Source organism: Scardinius erythrophthalmus (genome assembly GCF_964197995.2).
Source record: "Scardinius erythrophthalmus genome assembly, chromosome: 1".
In the NCBI taxonomy this organism is placed as follows: Eukaryota; Metazoa; Chordata; class Actinopteri; order Cypriniformes; family Leuciscidae; genus Scardinius; species Scardinius erythrophthalmus.
This window is the reverse complement of record NC_138221.1, coordinates 24,216,115-24,240,680: the sequence shown is the minus strand read 5'-3', so window position 1 is coordinate 24,240,680 and position 24,566 is coordinate 24,216,115. Positions and strand designations below refer to the sequence as shown.

The 24,566-nt window shown below is 38.9% G+C and overlaps 1 protein-coding gene across 1 annotated transcript in view; it reads right to left on the bottom strand.

The window, feature by feature from the left end:
- Window positions 1-18,647, bottom strand: part of LOC308695387 (uncharacterized protein) — a 30,171-nt gene extending 11,524 nt beyond the window's left edge. The window contains exons 1-44 of the mRNA XM_081373507.1: window positions 18,456-18,647; window positions 17,745-17,925; window positions 16,461-16,617; window positions 16,291-16,343; window positions 16,144-16,164; window positions 15,879-16,044; window positions 15,723-15,807; window positions 15,537-15,651; window positions 15,336-15,456; window positions 15,095-15,204; window positions 14,850-15,020; window positions 14,546-14,770; window positions 14,255-14,467; window positions 14,027-14,176; window positions 12,355-12,504; window positions 12,193-12,268; window positions 10,725-10,887; window positions 10,427-10,652; window positions 10,220-10,343; window positions 10,028-10,149; window positions 9,896-9,947; window positions 9,718-9,801; window positions 9,454-9,630; window positions 9,272-9,347; window positions 9,030-9,186; window positions 8,881-8,955; window positions 8,538-8,700; window positions 8,276-8,460; window positions 7,985-8,206; window positions 7,780-7,901; window positions 7,592-7,673; window positions 7,423-7,506; window positions 7,246-7,351; window positions 7,133-7,165; window positions 3,755-3,815; window positions 1,625-1,808; window positions 1,381-1,537; window positions 1,240-1,292; window positions 1,049-1,069; window positions 774-939; window positions 608-692; window positions 422-536; window positions 220-340; window positions 25-134 (exon numbers count right to left, since the gene is read on the bottom strand). Of these exons, the coding sequence (XP_081229633.1) occupies window positions 25-134; window positions 220-340; window positions 422-536; window positions 608-692; window positions 774-939; window positions 1,049-1,069; window positions 1,240-1,292; window positions 1,381-1,537; window positions 1,625-1,808; window positions 3,755-3,815; window positions 7,133-7,165; window positions 7,246-7,351; window positions 7,423-7,506; window positions 7,592-7,673; window positions 7,780-7,901; window positions 7,985-8,206; window positions 8,276-8,460; window positions 8,538-8,700; window positions 8,881-8,955; window positions 9,030-9,186; window positions 9,272-9,347; window positions 9,454-9,630; window positions 9,718-9,801; window positions 9,896-9,947; window positions 10,028-10,149; window positions 10,220-10,343; window positions 10,427-10,652; window positions 10,725-10,887; window positions 12,193-12,268; window positions 12,355-12,504; window positions 14,027-14,176; window positions 14,255-14,467; window positions 14,546-14,770; window positions 14,850-15,020; window positions 15,095-15,204; window positions 15,336-15,456; window positions 15,537-15,651; window positions 15,723-15,807; window positions 15,879-16,044; window positions 16,144-16,164; window positions 16,291-16,343; window positions 16,461-16,617; window positions 17,745-17,925; window positions 18,456-18,535 (5,400 nt within the window). The 5' untranslated portion in view covers window positions 18,536-18,647. The remainder of the gene's footprint in view (window positions 1-24; window positions 135-219; window positions 341-421; window positions 537-607; window positions 693-773; window positions 940-1,048; window positions 1,070-1,239; window positions 1,293-1,380; window positions 1,538-1,624; window positions 1,809-3,754; window positions 3,816-7,132; window positions 7,166-7,245; window positions 7,352-7,422; window positions 7,507-7,591; window positions 7,674-7,779; window positions 7,902-7,984; window positions 8,207-8,275; window positions 8,461-8,537; window positions 8,701-8,880; window positions 8,956-9,029; window positions 9,187-9,271; window positions 9,348-9,453; window positions 9,631-9,717; window positions 9,802-9,895; window positions 9,948-10,027; window positions 10,150-10,219; window positions 10,344-10,426; window positions 10,653-10,724; window positions 10,888-12,192; window positions 12,269-12,354; window positions 12,505-14,026; window positions 14,177-14,254; window positions 14,468-14,545; window positions 14,771-14,849; window positions 15,021-15,094; window positions 15,205-15,335; window positions 15,457-15,536; window positions 15,652-15,722; window positions 15,808-15,878; window positions 16,045-16,143; window positions 16,165-16,290; window positions 16,344-16,460; window positions 16,618-17,744; window positions 17,926-18,455) is intronic.
- Window positions 18,648-24,566: the final 5,919 nt, after the last annotated feature.

Below are 24,566 nucleotides of genomic sequence, written 5' to 3'. Positions count from 1 at the left end.
GTGACAATGATTAAGCTTACTCACCTTTCCATTAAACATTGATCCAGTTTCAAAATAATCTGGGAGGTCCACAAACGTGACTTTGCCGACTTCAAATGTAATGGACAGTGTTGCAGCTTTTGACATGACTACATCTGGGGGGGGGATGTAATAGAAGAAAATTGAACAGCAAACAAGCTTTAAGCAAGTACCATTGTTTCAGATCATCCAATAGCTCACCTGTTCCCACCTCAGTGACATTCACATTTACAAGAAAAGTGTCTTGCATATTATTTTCAAATTTGGTGTTGAAAAACACTGATGTATCGACGGTAAGGGAGGCACAGCCAGTGTCATTCATCTGGTAGCAGAACAAAGAGTCATATTTAAGTCAAGAACAGAAAGTCAAGAAAAACCCTCCCCTGTAAGACAGGAGTCAAACCTTTGCAGTTTTATTCAGGCAACGACGGGTCAACTCAGGAACCACAACAAATGGAAATGGCTCACGGCACACTTCCACCAAGGCTAGACTGGGTACAGGTTGGCCATATGTGTATCTGAGAAACATCACAAGGAACAAGATCAAGAACTGACCAACCACAAGACAAGATCTGTACGTTTCACTCACTTGGCACAAGCCTCAACTTTCAATCCCACATCTGCAACGCTGTACGTCTGTGGTGTGTTTACAGTCACGTCAAACTTGGGCAAAACTTAACCAGAAACCAGAGGACTTGGATCAAGACCTCAGATCGGTCATTGAACTGCTGCACAATTTATACACAACAACTTACCATATTTTTTCACTTCAAAAACCTGGAAGATTGTTCGATCACCAATAAAAGCCTTTAGTGTGTACATCCCTATCTGAGCCTCTGGGTTTAGCTCATGAGAAAGCTGCAATATCCACCCCGTTGAGGAAACGTTTGTCCACTGACCAATTCGGTTATTATTATTGTCCTAAAATACAAAAACAATTAACAGCTCAGAGGAAAAACAGCAAACAAAGAAAATGTACAAAAAGCGGTGTTTGCTCCATTCAAAGACTTGCACCAGAGCAAATTCTCACCTCTACCACCACCAGATTGTACTGCAAGACAAAAGACAGGAAAATTAAACATTTAAAAAGCACAAACACGCTGATGCTGCAAAAATCATTGAAAAATAAAAGTACACATTTAATGCAGGTTATTTTTACGTGCACTATTTTGCAGTCTTTTGTGGCTAGAACAATCAATATGGTGAAACATCTGATCTTACCATTTGATCAAAAGGAACAAATCTGGTATCCATAGTGACGACTCTGAAATTCACTGCAAAGACGCTGAAGATTATCAATACTTGTAGCGCATTGAACTTTCTACACTTTTAATGTTAAACCAAGGGACATCCACAGCTCACCTGTTTGTCCTGGATTGTAGATGGGTTTGTCTGTCTGGATGAAGGTCAGAGGCAGGTAAGGTCTGAACATGACTTTCCTCTCTTCAGTCGCTCTGAAGACCCTCCCTTGAACGTCCACCTTCAGCTTCTGCACCAAATCTCCATCTACTCGAGGAGCCTGTGGAGGAACTCCGTTAACATACAAACCAGAAAAAAAGAAGAAAAAAAAAAAAAAAAAAAAAAGCACATGCATCTTATGACAGACCTGGAAACTGAAAGAGCGATGAAACGATGTTGAAGAAACCTGCTGCACAAGTTGAGTTGACCTGTTTTTCTCATCAAGCAGAGAAACTGTCATTGTGAGGCTCTCTTGGGGTTTCAGAAGAGTTATACATATTTTGGCATCAGATCCAGACTCAATCACCGCAGGGAACGTCACCATGAATAACCTGTGGAAAAATACAGAGGTTTAGTTTTAGAAGCCACATGACATCTATTGTATTACTGGATTGCAATAAATGAAGAGTGGTGATCTTTAACAATGGGATTGAAAAAAAAAAAAGCTTCAATTGGTTCACAAAACTCATTTTCACCATCTATAAAAAGTTTAGTTAATCCCAAAATAAATCAGACAACAGAATGCATGTTCACTTCAAAGCACATTTAACAGTACTTACGGCCCTGGTTTCTGTCCATCAACAGCAATGAGAAAAAAGGCTAAAATGAGCCCTTTCCAAAAACTAGTCTCCCTCACAGCCATGAGGGAAAATCATCCAAAACCAACCCAAGATCAAGAATCTTTTTAAAAAGTTCTCAGAGGTCTTAAGATACTCTACCGCTGCTTCTCTCAATCATTCGTACTGAAGGCAGGGATATTTAAACACTCTTAATTGTCAGGGAACACACTAATTTTGTTAATTTAATTGATTAACCACCTCCTGGAATTAATTTAGTCTGTTAATTAGGATTTCTATCTGGTATTGATTTAAAACACATCTAAATACTGCCAGTGACACATGTAGGCCCGGTTTCACAGAGAGCCTGTACTGGACCTGTGAGACTCATTTCAACAGTAAACACTCCTGTGAGCGAAGCATAGTAGAGCAAGCCTTTGACGTGTTGAAAACACACTGATGCTCTATATTCTTCATAGCCATGCCATTGTGCCTGAGGTTGTTGCTGTGCCGTGCTGTGCTTCACAATCTGAGTCAATAAGGCCAGGTGGAGTGATGGATGATTTCATCCATAGCATCGTTTCCAGTATTCAGCTCTGGGCTCCTCATCCTCACTGCTCACATCAGTCTAAAGACATTTCAGATCCTACAAAAATGCACAAAACATAATACAGCTTATTTTAACAGCACAATGTCATTTGATTTCTGTATTAGAAGCAAAAAAAAAAAAAAAAAAAGATCTTACTTTTTATTTTTGTTTCAGGTTTTCCTTCCCCCCCCACAAACGCCGCCATCACCCTGCCTTGGAGGTCCTGCTCCACCACAAAATATCACAAATGCACAGAAATCAAGAATCAGAAAAGTGGTGTAATAACTCTGTGTGAAATTACAATAATTAAAATAAACTACAACTTAAGATTTAAATTATTTTTTTTTTAATTAATTTCTGTAGTATACCAGAGAATGTCACTCTCTGCTTACTTCCGGTTTCTGGACTGGCTGCAGTAACACGTCTCTGTCCATGTGGGGGCGCTCACAGTCGAGTGCAGAATGAATGGAGGTCTATGGCGAAAAACCCTCAAAATCCACTTTTCTCAGGATATAATTTTTTGTCTAGTAATTTGAATGTTGTATTCGAAAGGAGATGCAAAGAAATTACACATTGCTGGGTGTTAGATTTTTTAGAGTCACTTATTTGGTTTAAAAAGTCTTTTAAAATGTCAATGACGTCAGAATGCTGACGTCATTAGCAGAATGCTAGCGTGTTATGGGCAAAAACAACTCAACCTGTAAGAAATCGAAAAGAAATAAGTACTCGTTCATTCAACTTTCGACCTATAACCCATGTTGAACTTGCAAAACCTACAATAAAATCTGAGATTTCTCAACGGCAATCGGGTGAAAGAGACACATTTAGCCGTCTAGCCCCATAGACTCCCATTCATTCTGCACTCGCCCGCGATCACCCCCAGTGGAATTCTAATGGAACTGATTGATACAATGGGGCTAATAGGAAGTGCCAATGCTCTCCGTAGACGGGCTCTGAGTATACTCACTCAAACTGGTATACTTGTCGCTGATCTACGCGATGTTCGATTATGATGTATCCTCTCCCGTGGCCTCCTGGGATAGAAAAGTATCCATCACTGAGCGCTTCAGAATCTGGGCAGAAACATTAGGCCATCCGGGAACTTCTCGCTTACTCTTTTATGAATACTGACGGTGCGTTCACACGGGGCGTCCGCGTCAACGCTTGACGGAAGGCGTGGCTGAAGTTTGGCACTGACGCCATGGTCATAGCAGCGTCAGCCAATGAAATTTAAAATGTATCCTCAGTTTGCTGCTCTTGAACAGGATGAACGTGATTAGCTGCCGCCTGGCTACTGTATTTGCATAGAGCGATCCTATTGGCTGACGCTTCCGTCTGCGGCGCTTCACTGGCGTTGCTCGCGGCAGAAGTTGAAAAATTCTCAACTTTTGCCGCGAGCAACGCCAGTGAAGCACCGCCGACGGATCCACAATTCTTTTCGGCAACGCTTGACGTCACCCATTCAAAGTCAATGGGAAGCGTTGACGCGGACGCCCCGTGTGAACGCACCGTAACCCCTCATTTACACCGCACACGTCTGCGGCGCATTACGGCTGCGACACGGCTACCGGAGCTGATCGCGCCCATTCTAGTCAATGCTTGTGTTTACACCGGCCGCGACGCGGCGCGTTTCAGAAGCTTCCCAGAAGCGGCTCTTCGCGCCGCTTCGCTAAATATAGGCGCCTAGTCTATTTTTGACGGACGCGCGTCCAAGTCGCACCGGGAATACAAAATAAAAGTAAAAAAAACATTGTCAAATTCAAAATAAACACCCTGTGCAAACTCCCAAACGTATTACACACCAATATCCTTGGTAGAAACCATAGACTAAATGATAGAAACCCCAACATCAAGAAAAAACACGTCGGACAGGCAAATCACGTGGTCTCGCGCATCCAGTCGCTCCGCTTCTGTAATGCTCCTGGTGTGAGTTGGCACCGCGTGGAGGACGGAATAAAACCTTGTCGCAGACGTAATGCACCGCAGACGTTTGCAGTGTAAATGAGGGGTAAGGATTCATACATATACTTATTCACTGACCTACTGGAGTTTAGCTCCATCCCTAATAAAACACATCTGAATAAGCTAATCAATATCTTCAGGATTACTAAAGGTATGTTTACACGACAACGGCTGAATCCAAAATCACCCCCTATACCCTCAAATAGGGCAGTATTTCGGTCGACAGCCATTTGTAGTGTTAGAAACCATAGTGGATGTTATTGAATGCACTTATTCAATCCTTGAATCCTTAAAACTGAGAAGTTTTTTTTTTCTTTGTATAGATGATAACATTAGAAAAACGACCTCCGTTCACACTCGCAAATATCTCTGTGCTCTTGCGCTGAAATTGAATTCTCTTTGCTCTTGGATTAGCCTAAATGTTTTTAAAAGTCATCCCATAAGAATAGATTTTCACGAAGATAAGATTGAACTGCAACTGTATTCTATGACAACCAAATATGTCTCTTTCATTCCTGCACAATTTAATATGTATCTTAGAAATGGATGAATGGGGCATTTGGATTTATACGATGTCAAAAGCTAAAGCATCACTTCTGTACAAACCCATTCTGGTTATTCATAAGCTGCCGTTTCACACTGCACATTCCTACATCCCTGGCTAAAGTCTTTATTTGCGGTGTCAATGTTATTGCCTGCACAAACACCGCACGTGACCTGTTTACATAAAGGCTCTAACATTGCGTGTCCTCATTACACATTGCTGACTGAACTTTTTGAAAGCAAGAATGACGGAATGAATGACATTTTTCATCACCGTTTGACATTTTTCCTATCATATGCTGAAATGACTGTTTATATAGGCCCACAAAACTCAGTGTTTCAGTGACTGCCCAAAGTGTGTGAATAGAAGGCTCACGATTAGTTGTCACTTACTAATGTAACCCCTCTTGGTTCGTGTGTTCTTTCATTTCAATAATGACCACGCAAAAGCAATTTTGCTGAGCCCATTCACTTTAGTGTTTACTGCAACTGAAGAAATCTGGAAAAGACACGAAGAGCACCAAACAGACAATAAATACTGCTGGTATGGCCATAAAACATCCTTCTCAACAGCTCGTGTGAACTGAGAAGATGACTGATTCAACTCATTGTACACTCTTCTTGCCTGTAGGTCTCTCCCTTTTTCCAAGATGCATTATATAAATAACCAATGAATGGTTAATTTAACAAGAACAAATATTTTATAATGAAAACAAGCATTTTGACACTATTTACACTTAGTTTCTGTTTTTCCTTTCTTTACTCTGTTACACTAAGCATCTAGTTGTAACATTCTAACACCGCATCACTTCACACTGGACAAGTTTGGCACCGCAATGTGGAGATAACACAATAAAATCAGAGCTAATCCTGCTCCAGAGAAGGGATTCATAACCCCGGGTAAAAAGCGGTGTGATTGAACCCCGTTTTTAAATTACAAGTGTGAAATGCTTCTTTACCCAGGCTTAAAAGCTGTGTTAAAGGGGGCATGAAATGGACTATTTTATTATTTTATCAAAAAACATCATAATTTTGAAATAAAAGGCATTTTTCCCATCCTGATTTGAACACTGTTTCAAGGGTTTGAGCAGATGACAGTCTTGATTGCATGATCTTATTGGAATGCAATTTCTGCACTCACAAATGTTTTCACCAAATAACAACGCAAACACGATATAAATACAGTAAGAGCTTCATGGTGCAGCGTAACGCATCATTGATAACAAGTGTTGGTAAGTGTCCAGAAAAACTGTGATTGACAGCTTGAGCAAATGGAAAGGGAGCATTCTTTGATACTTTCTTTATACATTTTAATCAGTTTAAATAAGATTATACTCATCCTAAGAAAAACAATGTGAAGTTGATATTTTAAGTCACTGGCTTGATACACAGATGCATAAACAGTATTGAACATTGAGAAAAGATTGTCTGAACTTGATTACACATCAGAAATAAACCACTATACTATAGATTGGAATAAATGATTACTTCCCATGTTTGTGGATTTGCTGACAGATCCATATCGTAAAAGTCTGTTTGCAAAGCCTGTGTAGAAACTTGACTGAATTACCAAATAATCCAGTGAAATGTACCAAATACCAATGTACTGCTGAGACGTTCTCAATGTTAAAAAAAAGGATAATTTGGAAGGTAATGGTTCTGATCATGTGACACTCCAGTGTGCATGGCCAAAGATGTGGTGATGTAGACCTAGATGTTGATATTCTTAAGCAAAGGCAGTCTACAACTGCCCTGTGAGGTCACAAGTCTCCACTTAAGATCCTGTCATTTTCTGGCCTTAGTTTCAATAAAGGCAGTTTTTGGAATAAGGAAGTATTAAAAACTTGCATGGTAATTTTATAGTGTAGTGAACTCTTAACTGTCAAAAGATCAAGGAGAGTGCAGTGCAAAAGTGCAGTTAGGAACAAGAGGCAACAGAACTGGTTGTATAGTGGTTTTATTCAAGTCACATGTCCTACAGCCAGTACTGAATCAAATCATGGACAGGGGGACGTGTAGGTGGTCTCAAATGAATCACCTGAAATAGGAACGGAAAACGACCTGATCATTTAACAGTGAATTCAGCCAGAGCAAATCATGATTAGGATGAAAGCGTACTTGGCTGATAGTAGTCATAAACATTGATGACTGCTAGCTTGAGATTTTCCACTTTAAGAACCTGTTTCAGCTGCAGAGTGTAACTCATGGGGACACCTTTGGGAACCTACAAGACAGAAAGGATGAACAGCAGCACATAGAACTCAAGATGGCAGCTAATAATATACCCAGTCTCACCTCTTTCAGATACACTATGACATGATCATCTTCAGCATCAACCCTCTCCACTAGCGGGGCGAATGATTGGGATGAAGAACCAAGCTGAGGGGAAGAGACCATCATTTACACAATTACAATTGAAGGAGCTTCAAGCATCTTAGGACTTTCTAAATTATCTTATACAAACCAGTGATGTATCTGCCGTGAAGCCTGACAGGAGCTTAATGTCCACTAGAACCATGTTAGTGCTTGCTTTCACACCATTGTATCTAAATGAGGGTGAAAAAGAGGTTTAGTCAACAAGATCAAGAATACAGCTTCCCCTTTTGTAAGAGTCAAACATCAGTTGGTTTCAGGACACAAAGCTGTTCTTACTTCACAGTGAACTTCAACATGAGATTGGCTCCAAGTGGTTGGCAGTCTCCAGTAACCTTCGCTTCAACACTCAGCGTCATGGAGACTTTAACGGGTGTTGGGATGTTGTAGAAACATGCAACCTAAAGTACGAGTAGAAAAAAACAAAAACACATTTAGATTTGGCTGTGCACAACAAATATAGATAGAAGATAAAGATACAGACCTGCACAGACACACAAGAGGATCCTGATGCTTTAACACTATATTTGCCGGGAACGTTCTTCAGCGGCTTCTCCTGATACAGCAGCCTGTTGTCCCGATTCACCTTGAAGCTATAAGAGTCTCCTCCTACTACTGAGGACTGTACGGTAACAGTGCTGGTGCCATCCAAACTGAACACTTGAGCAGCGTACACCGACAGGGCATGAAGAGCCACCACTGTGTCCTAAAAACAAGTACCAGATTAAAAACCTCTTCATAAATGATTGCACTCATGTTTGGTAGTCAGAGGCACCTGGGTGGAGGAGAAGCCTCCGTAGGGATTCTGCTGGGGCACAAGCCAGTTGACAATGCGGTTAGCATAGTCCAGATTAGCTGTTGTGAGAGGCTGAACAGCGAGAACCGCTAGCAGCACGTAAGAGCTGATCTCCACTGCCAGAATATCACCAGATGTCGTCTGAGACCAATGGACCTTAGTGCCTTAGGATGACATGGAGGAGAGAAAGTTGATGACAAAGACCCTGATAAATCAACATCAAGAGGCTGGTAAATCTTACCTTCAGAAATAGCAAGGTTGTCCAAGGCAGTTAAAAGCTGTGATCGAGTGGTGATATCTCCGGCCAGACTGAAGGTGTAGGTCAGCAGAGCCGTGGCGTAAGTGTTTCCAAGGTTCCCAACGACAGGCCTCAAGCATGACAGAGCGTTGGTAATGACAGGATCCTAAAAAAAAAATTTTTTATTTATATATATATATATATATATATATATATATATATATATATATATATATATATATATATATATATATATATATATATATATATATATATATATATATATATAACAACCAGAACAAGGCTATATGCAAGGAGCTCAATACAACTACTGGATTGGTTTTACCATGGTGGGGACACCAAGTTCAAGCAGTGATGCAACAATGTAGGCAGTCATGGTCACACTGTCACCAACTCCACCCTAAAAAAAAAACAAAAAACCTGATTTAGAAGAACAATCCATTGTTCCAGTGCATTGAGAAACATGTATTGCACCTTCATGTCGATGTGGTGCAGAGTTCCCTGCTGCATGAAACAGCCGTCTGAACCCTGTTTGCTGATCAACCAATCCTTTGCACTCTGCAGGACATGTGGATCAATGAAGACGAACTGTCTCGCTAGACCAAAAGACCTCATGACAAAGGCGGTCAACCTGGTCGTGAAAAAGGTTGACAAACTAAACAAACTGTTTGTGCCACGACAGATTACACAAAGCAGTAGAACAGCGTGAAACTCACCATGTATTCGATTCATCATAACCAAATGTGCTGTATGAACCATCACCATGTCTATAGTTCAGTTGTCTTTGGTATCCTGATTGGATCATAAAGCACATGTAAGTGACAGTCCAATGGGAAGAGCAGGACAAAGCGTCCTTGAAATTGAGTCTCCTATATAAAGTGGATTTGGTCATCCATACCACTCTGAAGGAAGCCTGTGGCGGTCTCCCGGATGGCTGCGGTGAGTTGCCCTGTGACTTCCAGGTACAGTAGGATGTAAATATTGGGAGCAAGAACAATCATATTCTGTTCTCCACAGCCATACGGCATCTGCAATAACCGATCCAGATTCTTCAGCGCACGACCCATTATGTCCCCTATTAGAGGTCAAACATAAAACCCACATCAGAAACAGTATTCTACCAAACTTCACATGTCAGTTTCTACTCAATTAAATGCTTTACCAAGGACTGAAACTGAGCATCTGGCTGATCCTTGAACCACATTTTTTGGAAATGTCAGAGTCACATCTTCAGAAAGATCTTTTCCTGCAGACAAGAGAAGGGATCAGCATTTTAGTGCTAAGCTAATGTTTGGCTATACAGGGAGAATGTATTTGAGACTCATTGAGTGCAAACAAACCCTTTGGACACAGTAACCAACTCTGGGTGTTTGTCCTTTCAACCCCTTCAGGCTATAAAAGCAATACAACACCACATCAGTAAAGCAGCATGATCTCCATGACCAGACTCCAGAAGGCTGGTTAACACTCACCAGGACAAGTAGACTTCGTGTGACTACGTCGATGCGTCCTCTCGTAGGCACAGTCACAACTTCAGTGCCACATCGAGACCGGGATGCTTCAGCTGAAGCACTGACAGTCACATTGACAGTTCCTGCAGTGCAAGACCGGAAGTGAGCAACACCCTTAATATACACTTAATTTAGAGATGATGCAAAACTGACCGAGAACTGAAGCTGAGAGAACCCATTTGAAGGTCTTTCTCCCATTGGCACAAAGACAGGATGAATACGGTTCAGTAAATGTTTTAAGAGTGAAGGCCGTGGATGAAGCTGGAGTTACTTTAACCTGCCAATGAAACGGAAAACATGGAGCAAAGACACATGACCTTCTATATACAGATGAATTATAAAAGAAAAACCATGACAGACCATGATGCAATTGGACAGATAGCTGAAGACTGTGGCCTTCAGCTCAAAAGACTCCCCACGGACGATGGAGTACGGCAGGGAGAGCTCCAGGAAGAAGGGCTGGAAGACCGTCAGCAGAGCAGGAGGAGCCAGACCGAAACCTTTTGAGGACAGACAGAACGCCTCAGTCTCCCATGTGGTGATGGTGTCAGGAACAGTGAGGGGAACTCGTGTGGATCCAGTGTTTCTGAAAGACAGGAGAAAAATAAGCGGATCCAGGAGAAAAACTGGGTAAGTAGCTTTAGAAGGAATTACTAACCCCACTTGAACAAGCTGCCAGAGCCATGTTTCTGGAAAGTAAGTCCTGACAGTCACTTCAAAAGAGGAAGTGTCACGTCCAGTACTTTCTGCTGCTGAAAGAGCCACTTCTGCTGATGGACGAGGCACTCCCTCTGCTGGAAGAGCCAGTTCCTCAAGATTCACTGAAAGACAAGCAATTTTACACCAAACTGTCTTAGTATCTGCAGAATAAACAGGTTCATACTGTTACGGCCCCTCTTATTGCATTTATGGAAATTATTAAAACACCCAACACCACACAATTTGTTGATCCACAAGGAGTACCCTTACAAAAAAAAAATATTATATATTTTTATATATATATATATATATATATATATATATATATATATATATATATATATATATATATATATATATATATATATATATATATATATATATATATATATATATAAAGAATTTCATAGGCTTTTGCATCTGAAATCACACGTTTCCAATTCTGTGCATCTGATTTTTTTTAGTCCACTGGTAGTGTATAGGAATTAACTTCTACTTTACTCTTTCCCCACCATTGACTGAACTCCAGCTATCCATGTTTCCACTTACAGTAGGGGACGCTATGACACCAATACAGAATCTCCAGATCAAAACATAGAAGCTGAAACAAGTGATAGAAGATTGCTCACGCAAATGGAAGATAATGTGATCAAACATTAAACAGCATGCAAATCAAAACTGCTTAATATTACAAAATAAAATGTTCTACAGAACAAAGAATCTCATACAGGTTTGGAACAACTTGAGGGCGAGTAAATGATAGAATTTTCATTTTGGGGTGAACATCCCTTTAAAGGTATTTTTCAAGTATAAAAAAATATTTGAAGTGGTTTAAGCCTACTGCAAGTGCAAAGATAATATATAAATAGTAAACTACAAGTATAATTTTAAGTTCACTTAGAGAAAATTTGCAGTATAAAACTAATAATCTAGTTACTGAGAGTACACTAGAGAGCAAAGATATAAAATTACTAAACTACAAGCATGTTGTTAAGTTCACTTAAAGAACTTGTATAAAACTAGTTTACCGAGTATACTTCAAAGTGTACTTTGCTAAACTAAAAAATTGCTACATGTATTAAAATAGTAAACTACTAGTATACCCATAAGTTCACTTGCAGTGCAAATGAAACGCAATTATAGTTGTGCACTTAGTTTACTACTGTTACACTTAAACATATTTCTACTAAAAGTGGGCCAATTTAGTCCCAAGTGGAATTAAAAAAAAATAAATAAAAAAAAAAGTACACTTACAAGTTTACTACTAGTACATATTGACAGTATATGTACTAAATAATGTATACTTAAATACAATTGAACATCACTCAAGTATACTTTTTCATAAGGGTAACTTCACATAACTGAATGCAAGTTCACAAAGTCATGCAGAATTTTTCACTGAAAGAATGGCCTCTGCATAGACCTACTATCTGGGAAACTAGGATACAGCGGGCACGGAGGGGCTTGTACAGCAAGATTTGTTACGGTCTTCATTCCCAGACTCTGTCAGAGAGACAAGTTAAAACACAAGACAGATTAAGTCAATGACTCAGTTTGTGAACATGTAGTCACAAAATACAGTTTTCTACCTTGAAGGTTGTGTAGGCTTGATTTGTAGGAGCAGGGTAGGCACGATCTAGATCAAAAGCTAGAAAGGGCCGAAAACCTAGACACTCTGGTTCATCCTGAACGCTGTCTGGGTAACCTGATAGCGATCGCACCGGGAGCAAGTCAAACACCTAAAACCATGAAAAAAGGTAACATTTGGTAAGTCACTTGAAAAATGTTGAACAAAATTCATTACTGTTTGGAATGTTAGGTCAAAGAGTACATAAGTGTATGTTAAGATGTACACTAAAACTGCTATAATCATAACAATGGGTTTGTTCAATTTCTCTCAGCATTACTCAAATTCTAAAGCCGAACCTGAATATCAGTCAAGACTAGGGTTGGGTAGGTTTTATCCGATACCAGTACATACTCGGTATTTTTCAAACGGTTCCGGTGCTTAAACGGTTCTTGAAACGGTACTTAAACTAAACCGCACACACTTTATCAAAAAATAATACGTGTGTGTGTGTGTGTGTGTGTGTGTGTGTGTGTGTGTGTGTGTGTGTGTGTGTGTGTGTGTGTGTGTGTGTGTGTGTGTGTGTGTGTGTGATCTGATTAAATGAAAAATTGTGCCCTTTAAAAGGCTACTGATGTAGCACAAAACACTCGAGTTAAGATCAAAATTTTGTCCTCATATTATGACTTTTACAAAACAGAGAAATATCTGACACTGAGCAGAAATATTTAACACACAGTATAGCCATATAAATATACTTGATATTGATATACTTCATACTTGATATTCAAGATTTGCAATTGGCATTAAAATACTAGACTTACCCGAAGAGGAACACTGGTGGCAGCTGAACTTGAACTTTACTCAAGCGTGTCAGAGGTTTTGGGTTCTAATCCGCATTCATAGTTTATTTATTTATTTATTTAAACCGATTATGCTCATCAGTGGTTGTATATCAAGCAGGGACACTTTGTCCATATTTTGAGATTTCACCAGAACGAATAGATATGAGGCGCCGTCTAGGGCTTAAATCAAACTTCATTCACGCACATATGAAACCCTTGCATACACATGTACTAGGTAGTCACACATACATAGCTACTGAATGCTCAAACTAATACATATGAAATGCACAACTTCTAAAGTCGCTCACGCACACACACGCAAACTACACACACGAGACGCGCGGAAGTCTCCGCGCACATACTCATCTGAGACGCGAGCACACACACACACACACACACACAAACTCTCCGCGCACATAATCATATAGACGGCGCCTCATAAATAGATCGATCTCCGCAACGTATTGAAGCGCGCGTCCGAGTGAAGCCAAGTGTGTGCGCGAGCCAAGAGAAAACACTGTATCCGCGCCACTGATCGCAGCTGCAACGAGCACTTTGATCACTTGATTTAAAAAACACATTTCAGCGCTAGATCTCTTATTAACAAACGAACTAAATGAATGCTCTGCTGGTTAACTGGAGATGTTTTATTATTGGATCATTCGTGCCGCGAGATGTTTTATAGGGGGCGGTAAAAAACGTCAGGCACCGAAATCAGGCACCGAAAGTTTCGTTCTTATTCGGTCTGGTTACTACCGTTTACGTCGGAACCGGTTCCCTATTGGAACCGAGTTTCGGTACCCAACCCTATTCAAGACCAACAAGAATTTTAAATCTTCTCATGGATACCATTTTAGCACTCAGACGTCTTCCTGGCTCCAAGATCCAGACGCTCTGATCTACAGCACTGATGCCACACAGAGATCCTGCTTGAGCAGAGACAGTCAGAACATTTTCCTCAGCAGGAACGGCCGTAGCAGGAGAGAACTGTAGAGACACCTGGAACAAGGACCCACATACTGTAGGACATGTCATTATACCCCACTTGAAGCCAAAAGATTCTAGTGCGCATCATACCTGGTTTTGGAAACATGTTTCTGTGTCAAACGATGCACTACCAACAACAACATTCTCACTGGGCAGAACACAGTAGACCAGAATCTGCACTACTGGAGCCATATTGACACGGACAGACAGCTGGAATGACACAGAGCCGCTCGTGGCGATATTAGAAGCCCTCGCTTTGACCGTCTGAAATCCATGGAGGACGATCAATCCTCTGGACAAGACCTGACAAAAACAAAACAAGTGGGTGCATAAAACAGGCAAGAGCAATGTTTATTAAAAAAAACCCTGATATCCACTCACCATATAGATTATGTCAACACTGTAGTCGCCAGTCTCTCCAACAAAAGAATACTTGACCGTCACTGGAAACGCAGCACCACATTTGAGCGGCTGCTCGAGCTTCACTATAGTCAGTTCACTAGATGGATTGTCAGGAGAATCAGGTTGGAGAAGCTGAACAACTCTTGTATCTGTAGTGAAGTGTGGTGATTTGTAACCATAAACAATCTCTGGAGTCGCACTTGCCTGGGGAACAACGAATGGCATTGGTTTCATCTGAGAGATTGGGAGAAGTCAACATGTCACAAAACAGAACAAATCATACCGCGAGATTGAGAGCAGCTTTAGGAAGACTAGCAGTGCTGAGGGAGAACACTGCCAATCCTTTCTGGTTTGTGGTCAGTTTCTGTAGCAGTTTGTTGGGCCAGCTGTTACGATCCAGGAGATAAACCACTTTGTTTGCGATTGGAGTATCATCAAAACGAGACACTGAGATCTGTTGGGAATGATCAAGGTTAGGAAAGGGAACCAATGTGAAGGCTTCTGCAACAAGGAATTCATTTTACTTGCCTTCCCATTAATCGTTGATCCAGGTTCAAAATATTCCGGGATGTCCAAAAACGTGACTTTGCCGACTTCAAATGTAATGGACACGGTTGCAGACTTTGACATCAATACATCTGGGGGCAGGGTGGAGAGATGCAAAAAAAAAAAAAAAAAAAAAAAAAAAAAAAAAAAAAAAAAATTAAAAAGTGAACAGTGAACAAACTTTAAAGCAAGTACCATTGGTCTGAATCAGCCAATAGCTCACCTGTTCCCTCCTCAGTGACATTCACATTTACAAGAAAAGTGTCTTGCATATTATTTTCAAATTTGGGGTTGAAAAACACTGATGTATCGACAATAAGGGAGGCACAGCCTGTGGCATTCATCTGGTAGCAGAACAAAGAGTCACATTAAAGTCAAGAATGAGCAGAAGAAAAAACCCTCCACTGTAAGACAGGAGTCAAACCTTTGCAGTTTTAGTCAGGCAACGACGGGTCACATCAGGAACCACAGCATATGGAAATGGCTCACGGCACACTTCCACCAAGGCTAGACCGGGTACAGTTTGGCCATATGTGTATCTGAGAAACATCACAAGGAACAAGATCAAGAACTGACCAACCACAAGACAAGATCTGTACGTTTCACTCACTTGGCACAAGCCTCAACTTTCAGTCCCACATCTGCAACACTGTACGTCTGTGGTGTGTTTACAGTCACGTCAAACTTGGGCAAAACTAAGCCAGAAATAAAAAACACTAAGACCGCAGATCTGTCGTTGAATTGTTGCACAGTCACAATAACTTACCGTATTTTCTCACTTCAAAAACGTGGGAGATCATTTGGTCACCAATAAAAGCCTTTAGTGTGTACATCCCTATCTGAGCCTCTGGGTTTAGCTGGTGAGAAAGCTGCAATATCCACCCCGTTGAGGAAACGTTTGTCCACTGACCAATGCGGTTATCGTTATTGTCCTATTAAAACAATGAACAGCTCATAAAAACAGCAAACAAAATGTACAGAAAAAGTGGCAGTGGCTCCATTCAAAGACTTGGACCAGAACAAATTCTCACCTCCACCACCACCAGATTGTACTGAAAGACAAAGAATATTAAGCATTTAAAATAGGCACTATTGCAGCAGTTATTGAAGAGACCTGCAAAACTGCAAGTAAAAATAACCTGCAATAAATTTGCAATATGTTCATGGCCAGACCTTACCATCTGATCAAGTGCCACAAATTTGGCATCCATGGTGACAACTCTGAAATTCACTGCAAAGACAGATAAACTCACATTAATTGCACAATGCACTTGAAGACCATCAGAACTTGTAGCATATTGGATCATCTACACCTCTAATATTAAACCAAGGGACATTCACAGCTCACCGGTTTGTCCAGGATTGTAGATGGGTTTGTCTGTCTGGATGAAGGTCAAAGGCTGGTAACGTCTGAACATGACTTTCCTCTCTTCAGTCGCTCTGAAGACCTTCCCTTGGACTTCTACCTTCAGCGTCTGCACAGATTCTCCATCTACTCGAGGAGCCTGTAAAGAAGCTCAGTTAAAGGCACAATATGGGATTTTTTCTCCTCTAGGGGTCGCTAACCTATTTACAATAACAAAGGCGTAGTTTGATGACGCACCATTTGCTAAGAATTATGGAACTTGTCGTCAACGCCAAGCCGAGCGATCTAATAATGGTTATGGATGACTGAATACATCGATGTTTTTATCATGACTGTGATATGAAGCAGTTCGGGATTGCTAAGAGACAGCTATCAGCTCCACACGCGACGCGAGTCCCGCGGATATAAAAGGAATATGGGCATTTCATTCTACCGAACTACACGCAGAATTACAACTCACAGGTCAGTTTATTAGACAAATTAAACTTGTGAGGTAACGCAGTGCTGTTTCACTTGGTCTAACATTACATTTAGCACACTAAACTGCATTTGAATGTGTTGAAATTATGTGTTAGTTTGTCTGTTTGAGACTAGCAGTAGGCCTAAGCTAGATCAGCATTAGAATAACATACAGATAATATTCTAACATTTAATCATTGTTGAACTATATAAAATTGATTAGTTTTATGTAAATGTGCTCACCTGTTTAATAAAGTACATGTAGAAGCGGTCGAAGTCTCGGACGTGGAGCTCTCGTTTATATACGGTCTATGGGAGCTCTAGGCATCTCGAAAACACCGCGCTGATATTGATTCTCGTTTTAGTTCTTTTTTATCCAAAGTCTGCTTTTCATGGTCCATAATGTTTGAACGAAACGACAACAGCGTGCAGATAGACATTGCGAACTCCACAGTTGTCTGCGTCTGTCGTTTTGGTTAATCAGAGGGCTCTGCTCATAGCTCTGGTTACCATGGCAGTACGAGCGGAAATCATAGGCAGAAACCAGGGACAACACGGATATGACGCCATTGACTGCGACATAACGGAAATAAAGACACGGTCCGTGTCTTCGAATTAAAATATTAATTTCTCTGGATTTAGAAGTTAATTGGAACTGTCAGGATAATGTAAATACACAACTTTAAAAAATATATAACATAGATATAGTGATTTTTTTTATATTTTTAAAGCAAAAAAAAATACATATTGTGCCTTTAACTCAAACCAGACAAAAATAAATAAAAATCATGTCTCATGACAACAGACCTGGAAACTAAAGCATCGGTGAAATGGCTTTGAAGAAACTTGCTGCACAAGTTGAGTCATCCTTTTGTCATCAAGCAGAGAAACTGTCATTGTGAGTCTCTCTTGGGGTTTCAGAAGACTTGCACACAATTTGGCATTAGATCCAGTTTCAATCACTGCAGGGAACGTCACCATGAATAACCTGTGTAAACAGCATTAAGTTTAGGTTCAGGAACCAAAGGGAATCAGGTCAGAACATTTACATGTTGGCTGAACATTCACAGAAAGTGGATGCCACAGGGTTGCCAAGTCTGTGCATCAAAATAAGCCAAAGTGGTGATCTCCATCAGCTAGTGGGTTGAAGTAGCCTATGTGAAGAAAAAAGTAAATAAATAAAGTGGAAAGGCTGATTTAGCAAAACTGTGCCATGGTCAAAAAAGACAGACAGCCATTTTTGTTCAGAAATATATTTGAGGAACAAGAACTCCAATAGCACAAACTCGGTCCAACAGTGACTCATAAGAAATAATAATAAATAAAAAAAACAAGTGTTAATGAATAAAGTTTGGTGGGTCCCATTCATCCTTTGACCACTAGATGGGAAAAAGTGCAACATGATTAGTGAACTTAACAGTTAATGCTTTGGTGCTTCATTTTGCCATCTTTACAACTGCATCATTCAGCACAGATTAGACATTAGGCCACTTTTCTCTTCAAAGCCCATGTACTTACGGCCTTTTCTGTCCATTAACAGCAAAGAGGAAAAGGGCTAAAATGAGCCCTTTCCAAACACAAATCTCCCTCACAGCCATGAAGAGCAATCATCCAAGACTAGACAGAAATCAAGAGTCTCTTTCAGAAACCCTGCAGCACTGCTGTTAAGATCCACACTGCTCTACAGCTTAACTCTATATCAGCTGCACTGATGCCGGCGTTATTTAAACGCTCTTAATAATTCAGAACAGCTTGATTTAGCACTCACAGGCAATCTGGACATCTTTAGGGCGGAGCCCCGGTAATTAATCACAGGGTTGCCAACTCTGAAACACGCTTTACAGTCAGGTTCGTTTTCTCCCTTGCGTTTGGTAACAAATCTTTCCCTCGTGGGTCAAAATGACCAAAACCCTAATATTTATATAATATATATGCTCAGAATTAATCATACCCTGGTAAATATGATCAAAAATGGCTGTAAAAAATAAATCTGCATCGTGTATCCTTTTGAACTTCAATTCAAAAAAATCTAACCTGTCATTGAAGTAAAATTATTTAAAATAGTGTTTCTCCAAAACACGTTAGACACAATCATTGGTACCCCTAGAATTTTTTATGAATAAAATATCTCTGAAGTATATTCCCATTAGTTTAAATATGAGGAAACACAAAGGCCAAATTCCCTTAATCATCCATCACAATGAGTAAAACCAAATAATACAGTTCTGATGTGCAGCAAAAGATTGTTGAGCATCACAAAATAGAGAGTGGCTGTAAGAAAATAGCTAAACAATTGAAAATCCCCATTTTGACCATCAGGGCAATAATTAAGAAGTTATAATCAAGTAAAGATGTTACGAATCTGCCAGGAAGAGGATGTGTGTCTATATTGTCTTAATGGACGGTGAGGATGAACGTTTGAGTGGCCAAAGACTCTTCAAGAATCATAGATGGAGAATTGCAGAGATTAGTTGAGTCTTGGGGGGCAGCTTTCTCCCAAAAAAATAGCTTTTTGGCAGCAAACACACTAGATGGGTTTGGTGCACACAAGTATGAAAAGTACCCCGTGTGTACAATTTAATTTACCATTGGACTTTAATGTTATGGGCCTATTTTTTCTGCTGGAGGTCCTGGACTTCTAATTCAGATACATGGCATCGTGGATTCTATCAAATATCAACAGATAAAAAATCAAAACCTGACGCCTTCTGCTAGAAATCTTATAACGGGCCGTGGTTGGGTCTTCCATCAGGACAACGATCCAAAACAAACATAACAATCAACACAAAAATGTGCTATAGGGAGCACAAAATGAAGCTTCTGCCATGAGCGTCCCAGTTCCCTGAGCTGATGAGTGAAGTGAACTGAACAGAAGAAGCGCATGGATCATGGATCTGGGAATCTGAAGGGAGATTATCTTGTTATCTGTTATCTTGGCAAAAGGAGATTGCAAAAAGGTATTTAATAAAAGGGTATGAATAATTGAAAGATCAAAAGGATAAACGATGCAGATTTATTTTTAACAGCCATTTTGCCATATTTTAACAGCCATCTGAGCACGTTTATTTCATTTTATTTATTTTTTATTTACCTTTAAATTACTAGATTTTATCAATAAATAATAAATAAATAGTAATTGCACATTCATCACATTATTTCAACTTAAATTCAAAATAACTCACAATTTAATGCATAAACCTTTTAATTCAGCTCAAAAAATCACAGATTGTGTGTCTTTGCCGAACTCATGTGGGGGAAAAAATTATATAACATAGCATTTCATGACTCTTGCCACTAGATGGCTTTATAGGTCTATATGGAACAAATGAACAGTTTCCGTTGGGCCCTAAAGTCAGTTTTTCTTCAGTAAGCATTCAGTTACACATATAGACATTCATTATTTTTTGGTAAATTTTTAGCATTTTTAGTTTAAATTTGTCGCTCTTTATTTTTTTTATTAGGTTTTTCTATTTGTATTGAAGCATTCTTCACATTCCATTCATTCCTTTGGGCGTCAAATTGAAGCACTGTTACTTTTTTCAGTTTTTAACCACAAGACGATAAAGTTTTATATGTGGATATTTTTCTTACACGAGTACATCGCTTCTCTTCAGAAGGCCTTTATTAGCCCCCCATGAGCCATGTGAAGCCCTTTTATGATGAATAGATGCAATTTTATAATGGATAGATAGATGCACTTTTATCATGATGGATGTGCTTTTAGGGACTTCAAAACATATACGGCCATTCACTGCCATTATAAAGCTTGGAAGAGTTAAGACTTTTTTTTATATAACTCTACTGTATTCGCCTGAAAGAAGAATGTCATGTCTATACACTTAGGATAGCTTAAGGATGAGTAAATCATGGGCTAATTTTCATTTTTGGGTAAACTATTCCTTTAATACAAAGGGATGCATTACCCCACTGGCAGATAATTAAAAAAAAAGCTAAATTTCCCCCGGGAAAGACTAAATACCTCATGCCATTTTTCTAATGAAAAAAAAAAAAATGCATCTATCTTTAGATATTTTGACTGGAAACAATTTTTTTTTGCAGTGCAGTTCATTCATTCATTGCACATTTTTCTACATAATATCAGGGATGCAGAGCACATCACTAAGGCCACTGTATGCAGAGCGGGAAGGAAAATGTGCCTCGCTCTCGCACTCGTTCTGAGAGTTTTTGTGTCGTTTTCTGGACACAAACCCGTGAGAGCCATCAAAGAGGAGTTTTACACAGTTGCAGGTCAAAGGTGTAGAAATCGGTTTAACTGAGGCTAATCTGATGATATGAAACCCTGCTTTCTCGGGTTTAACAAACCCTCCCATTCTGAAACGGAAAACCCAGAGATTCCCTCCTTATTTCAGTGTTAACATACTCAGAGTTTTCACTTAAACTCCTTTCTGAAACAGGACCCAGGGGCATTAAATGTTTCATTAAAGATGCTAAGAAGAGCAGGAATTAAACTCCAACACCAGACTTTAATGAACCTAACAAATAAAGTTAGGACTGTAGTGGTTTCATAAAAGGTCATTGAAGTTCACGCAATCCCACTAATTTGATCCAGGTTTGTGTAGTCTAGTGCTGCATCTCAATTCACCTACTAGCCTAATACTACGCCCTAAAAGTATGTACTCTTTTTATGAAGAAAAGTACGTACTTTTGAGTGTGTAGCAGAATAGTAGACAAGCTTTGGGACATACTATCACATCATAAAATAGCGTTGCTCTCTTTCGCTTAGTTACACGCATCCTGTCACGTGTCCAGTTTCACTGCCCTCACTATGTGTGGAGATATGCAGCAAGCTTAACACTCCTCCCTTTATATAACCTCTCTACTTAACCGTCGGCCACGGACATCCGCCATGTTTTGTAGTTTTCTGAATTCTTTTAAGTTTTTATTAAATTAGTTTGTAGTTCTGAACAGGATGCTCCTCCAAAGTGCAATGGGTTGTGGTCAATATTAGCTGTTAGGGTGTTTCTCAAACAGAAGGTGGCATCAGCTGCCACGTCATCAAGCGATGCTGAAGGCCATCTCAATTTGAAGGATACTTGGAAGTCAGCCTTTTTTCTCCACGTCCTTCATTCTGCCTGTTTTGAAGGATGCATCGGATGTCACCTTAAATCACCCACAATCCTTTGCACACATTCCAATTCACCAAAATAAACGGATGAAATTAAATTAGAGAGGATGAAAAAAACTCAGAGCTTGTGTGAGTTAATTGTGAAATGTAAGACAAAAATAATGTTTTCAGACATGAAAGCATGTTATACAGTGCTATGCATAAGTTTAGACACCCATACTAAAAGTTGACTAAAAAGAGGAATAAAAAAATCATCTTTTGGAAATTGAACTTAATGCCTTAATTTAAAAAATTAGGAAAAATCCAACCTTTAAGGACACCAATTTTCTTTGTGAATGAATAATGTATCGTAAATAAATAAATGTTCTTCCTTAAAATACAGGGTGCATAAGTTTGGACACCCCTATGTTAAATTCACATAGAGGCAGGCAGATTTTTATTTTTAAGTATTTTTTTTTTTTTTTTTTTTTTTTTTTAGGATACTATGCATCCTGATAAAGTTCCCTTGGCCTTTGGAATTAAAATAGCTCCACATCATCACAAAGCCTTCACCATACCTAGAGATTGGCATGGTTTTATTTCAGTTAGCCTAATAGCTAGTTTGATTTGGATTGAGAGATGATGTTATGGAAAGTACCCCATGCCAATCTCTCAAGGGAACTTTATCAGGATGCATAGTATCCTAAAAAATAAATAAAAAAAAATACTTAAAAATAAAAATCTTTTTTATAGATTATTCTATAAAATAAAGGAATACATATTATTATAAACCCTTTCATGAATGAATTATGGAAATTTTAGATTTTTAGATTTCTAGATTTTTAAAAGATTATTTTTATTACTTTAATATGATGCTAAAATTGAAATCCATTATCATTTCTAAAATATAAATTTTATTTAAAAATGATTTAACTGTCCACATGGACATCATGCAACAAAGATGTAAAAAGGGACATAAAGCCACAGATGACAATATGGTAATGATATGCATATCAGCTCAGTAATTAAATAAGAATAAACAATATTACAATATAATAACAATAGAACACATATTATAGGAACTAACAGTAGTTATATGCAGAAACCTAGTAGCAATATAGGCAAGTCATGGAAAAATTCACTGCTGATTGTAACTGATTGTAACTGTAATTGTTGCTGATTATATTCTTATATTCTTATTGTCTGCTTGACCCATGCAGTCCCTGTATGGAAGACAAAATGCAAATTTGTCTCAGTATGTATGTGTAAAGTTGCCATTTAATGCCGTAATATGTCATTTTGAATGGTTATGCTGATATTTGTTAAATGTCTTTTTTATCACAGTTTAAGACAATCCATATCATCTTTGCAAAAATAGAACAGATATACTAGCAGGTTATAGAAATCAGACTTTATGCAATTTGAATCCACTGTTGCATGACGTCCAGATACGTGGACAGTTAGGTTTTTGGTGTATAAAAAATACATTTTACTCAATTTTAGTTTCTAAAATAGTAACATATTTATCATAATTTACTGCACACACTAATATTATTTTTTTTTACCTCAATTGACCTTTTATAAAAGTTTTTCACAGATATGCCTGGGGAATTTGGCACATGGCTATCGCTGTCAGGCATCTTGGATTGCTGTCATCAGGCAATGAATATTTGGAATGCAAGACAGCAGCCACTGTTACAATATTGCTGTCAATCTACTGACACTGCCCTCAAGTGGTTTGGAGAAAATTACCTTGATAAATGAACCCTAAATGGAGTTAAATTAACTGTCCACAAATGTGGTCACCATGAAAACTACCTTTTTATATAACCCTCCCTTTTAATTAACTCATTTAATATTAGTTTAAATTATATTACTTAGGAACGATGTCATTATAGGAGTTTATTATAAACATTTAGTTCATTAATATATATTTTTTTCAAATGCAAAAGTGTCTAACAGTGAACCCCCAACCCCAATTTTCAGGCACAGATAAAGTAAATGTAAAATAACAGCGTAGTATCTGTACAAGTTAAATATAGATTCATCCTTAATCCTTAGAGTATAGAGTTATTAGGCTACTGTCATGTTAAGGGCTGCACATATCCACCACTGTTAAATACATTTATATATTCATATAAAAGAATATACAACTGCTTTACTGAGAGGCTCATTGAATAATGACTTCTATACATTCCAGTATTGTTTGTTTACTGCTTTTGGGTTTGTTATAGTAATACTGGCTACACTGGATATTAGTGAATACCTTCATAAATTTAAAAACAAAACTAATTGCCATGGTTGTAAAAGTTTTTTTTTTTTTTTTCATCCATAGGTCGTCCTTGATGAATGGAAGCTTACAAGCAAAATACATCAGTTTTAAATGCAAAAAACTTCAACTCTGATTTTAACATACCTTTTACACAGGCTAATCTTTCCAGAAAATGTCAAGTTCAAGCTCAAACAAGTTAACTGCCACTGCCTGAGTGAACTACATTGACTAGATGTTAGATGACTGAAAAGGACAAATAGAAGAACACTGCAACTTCCTGCTTCAAACTAAT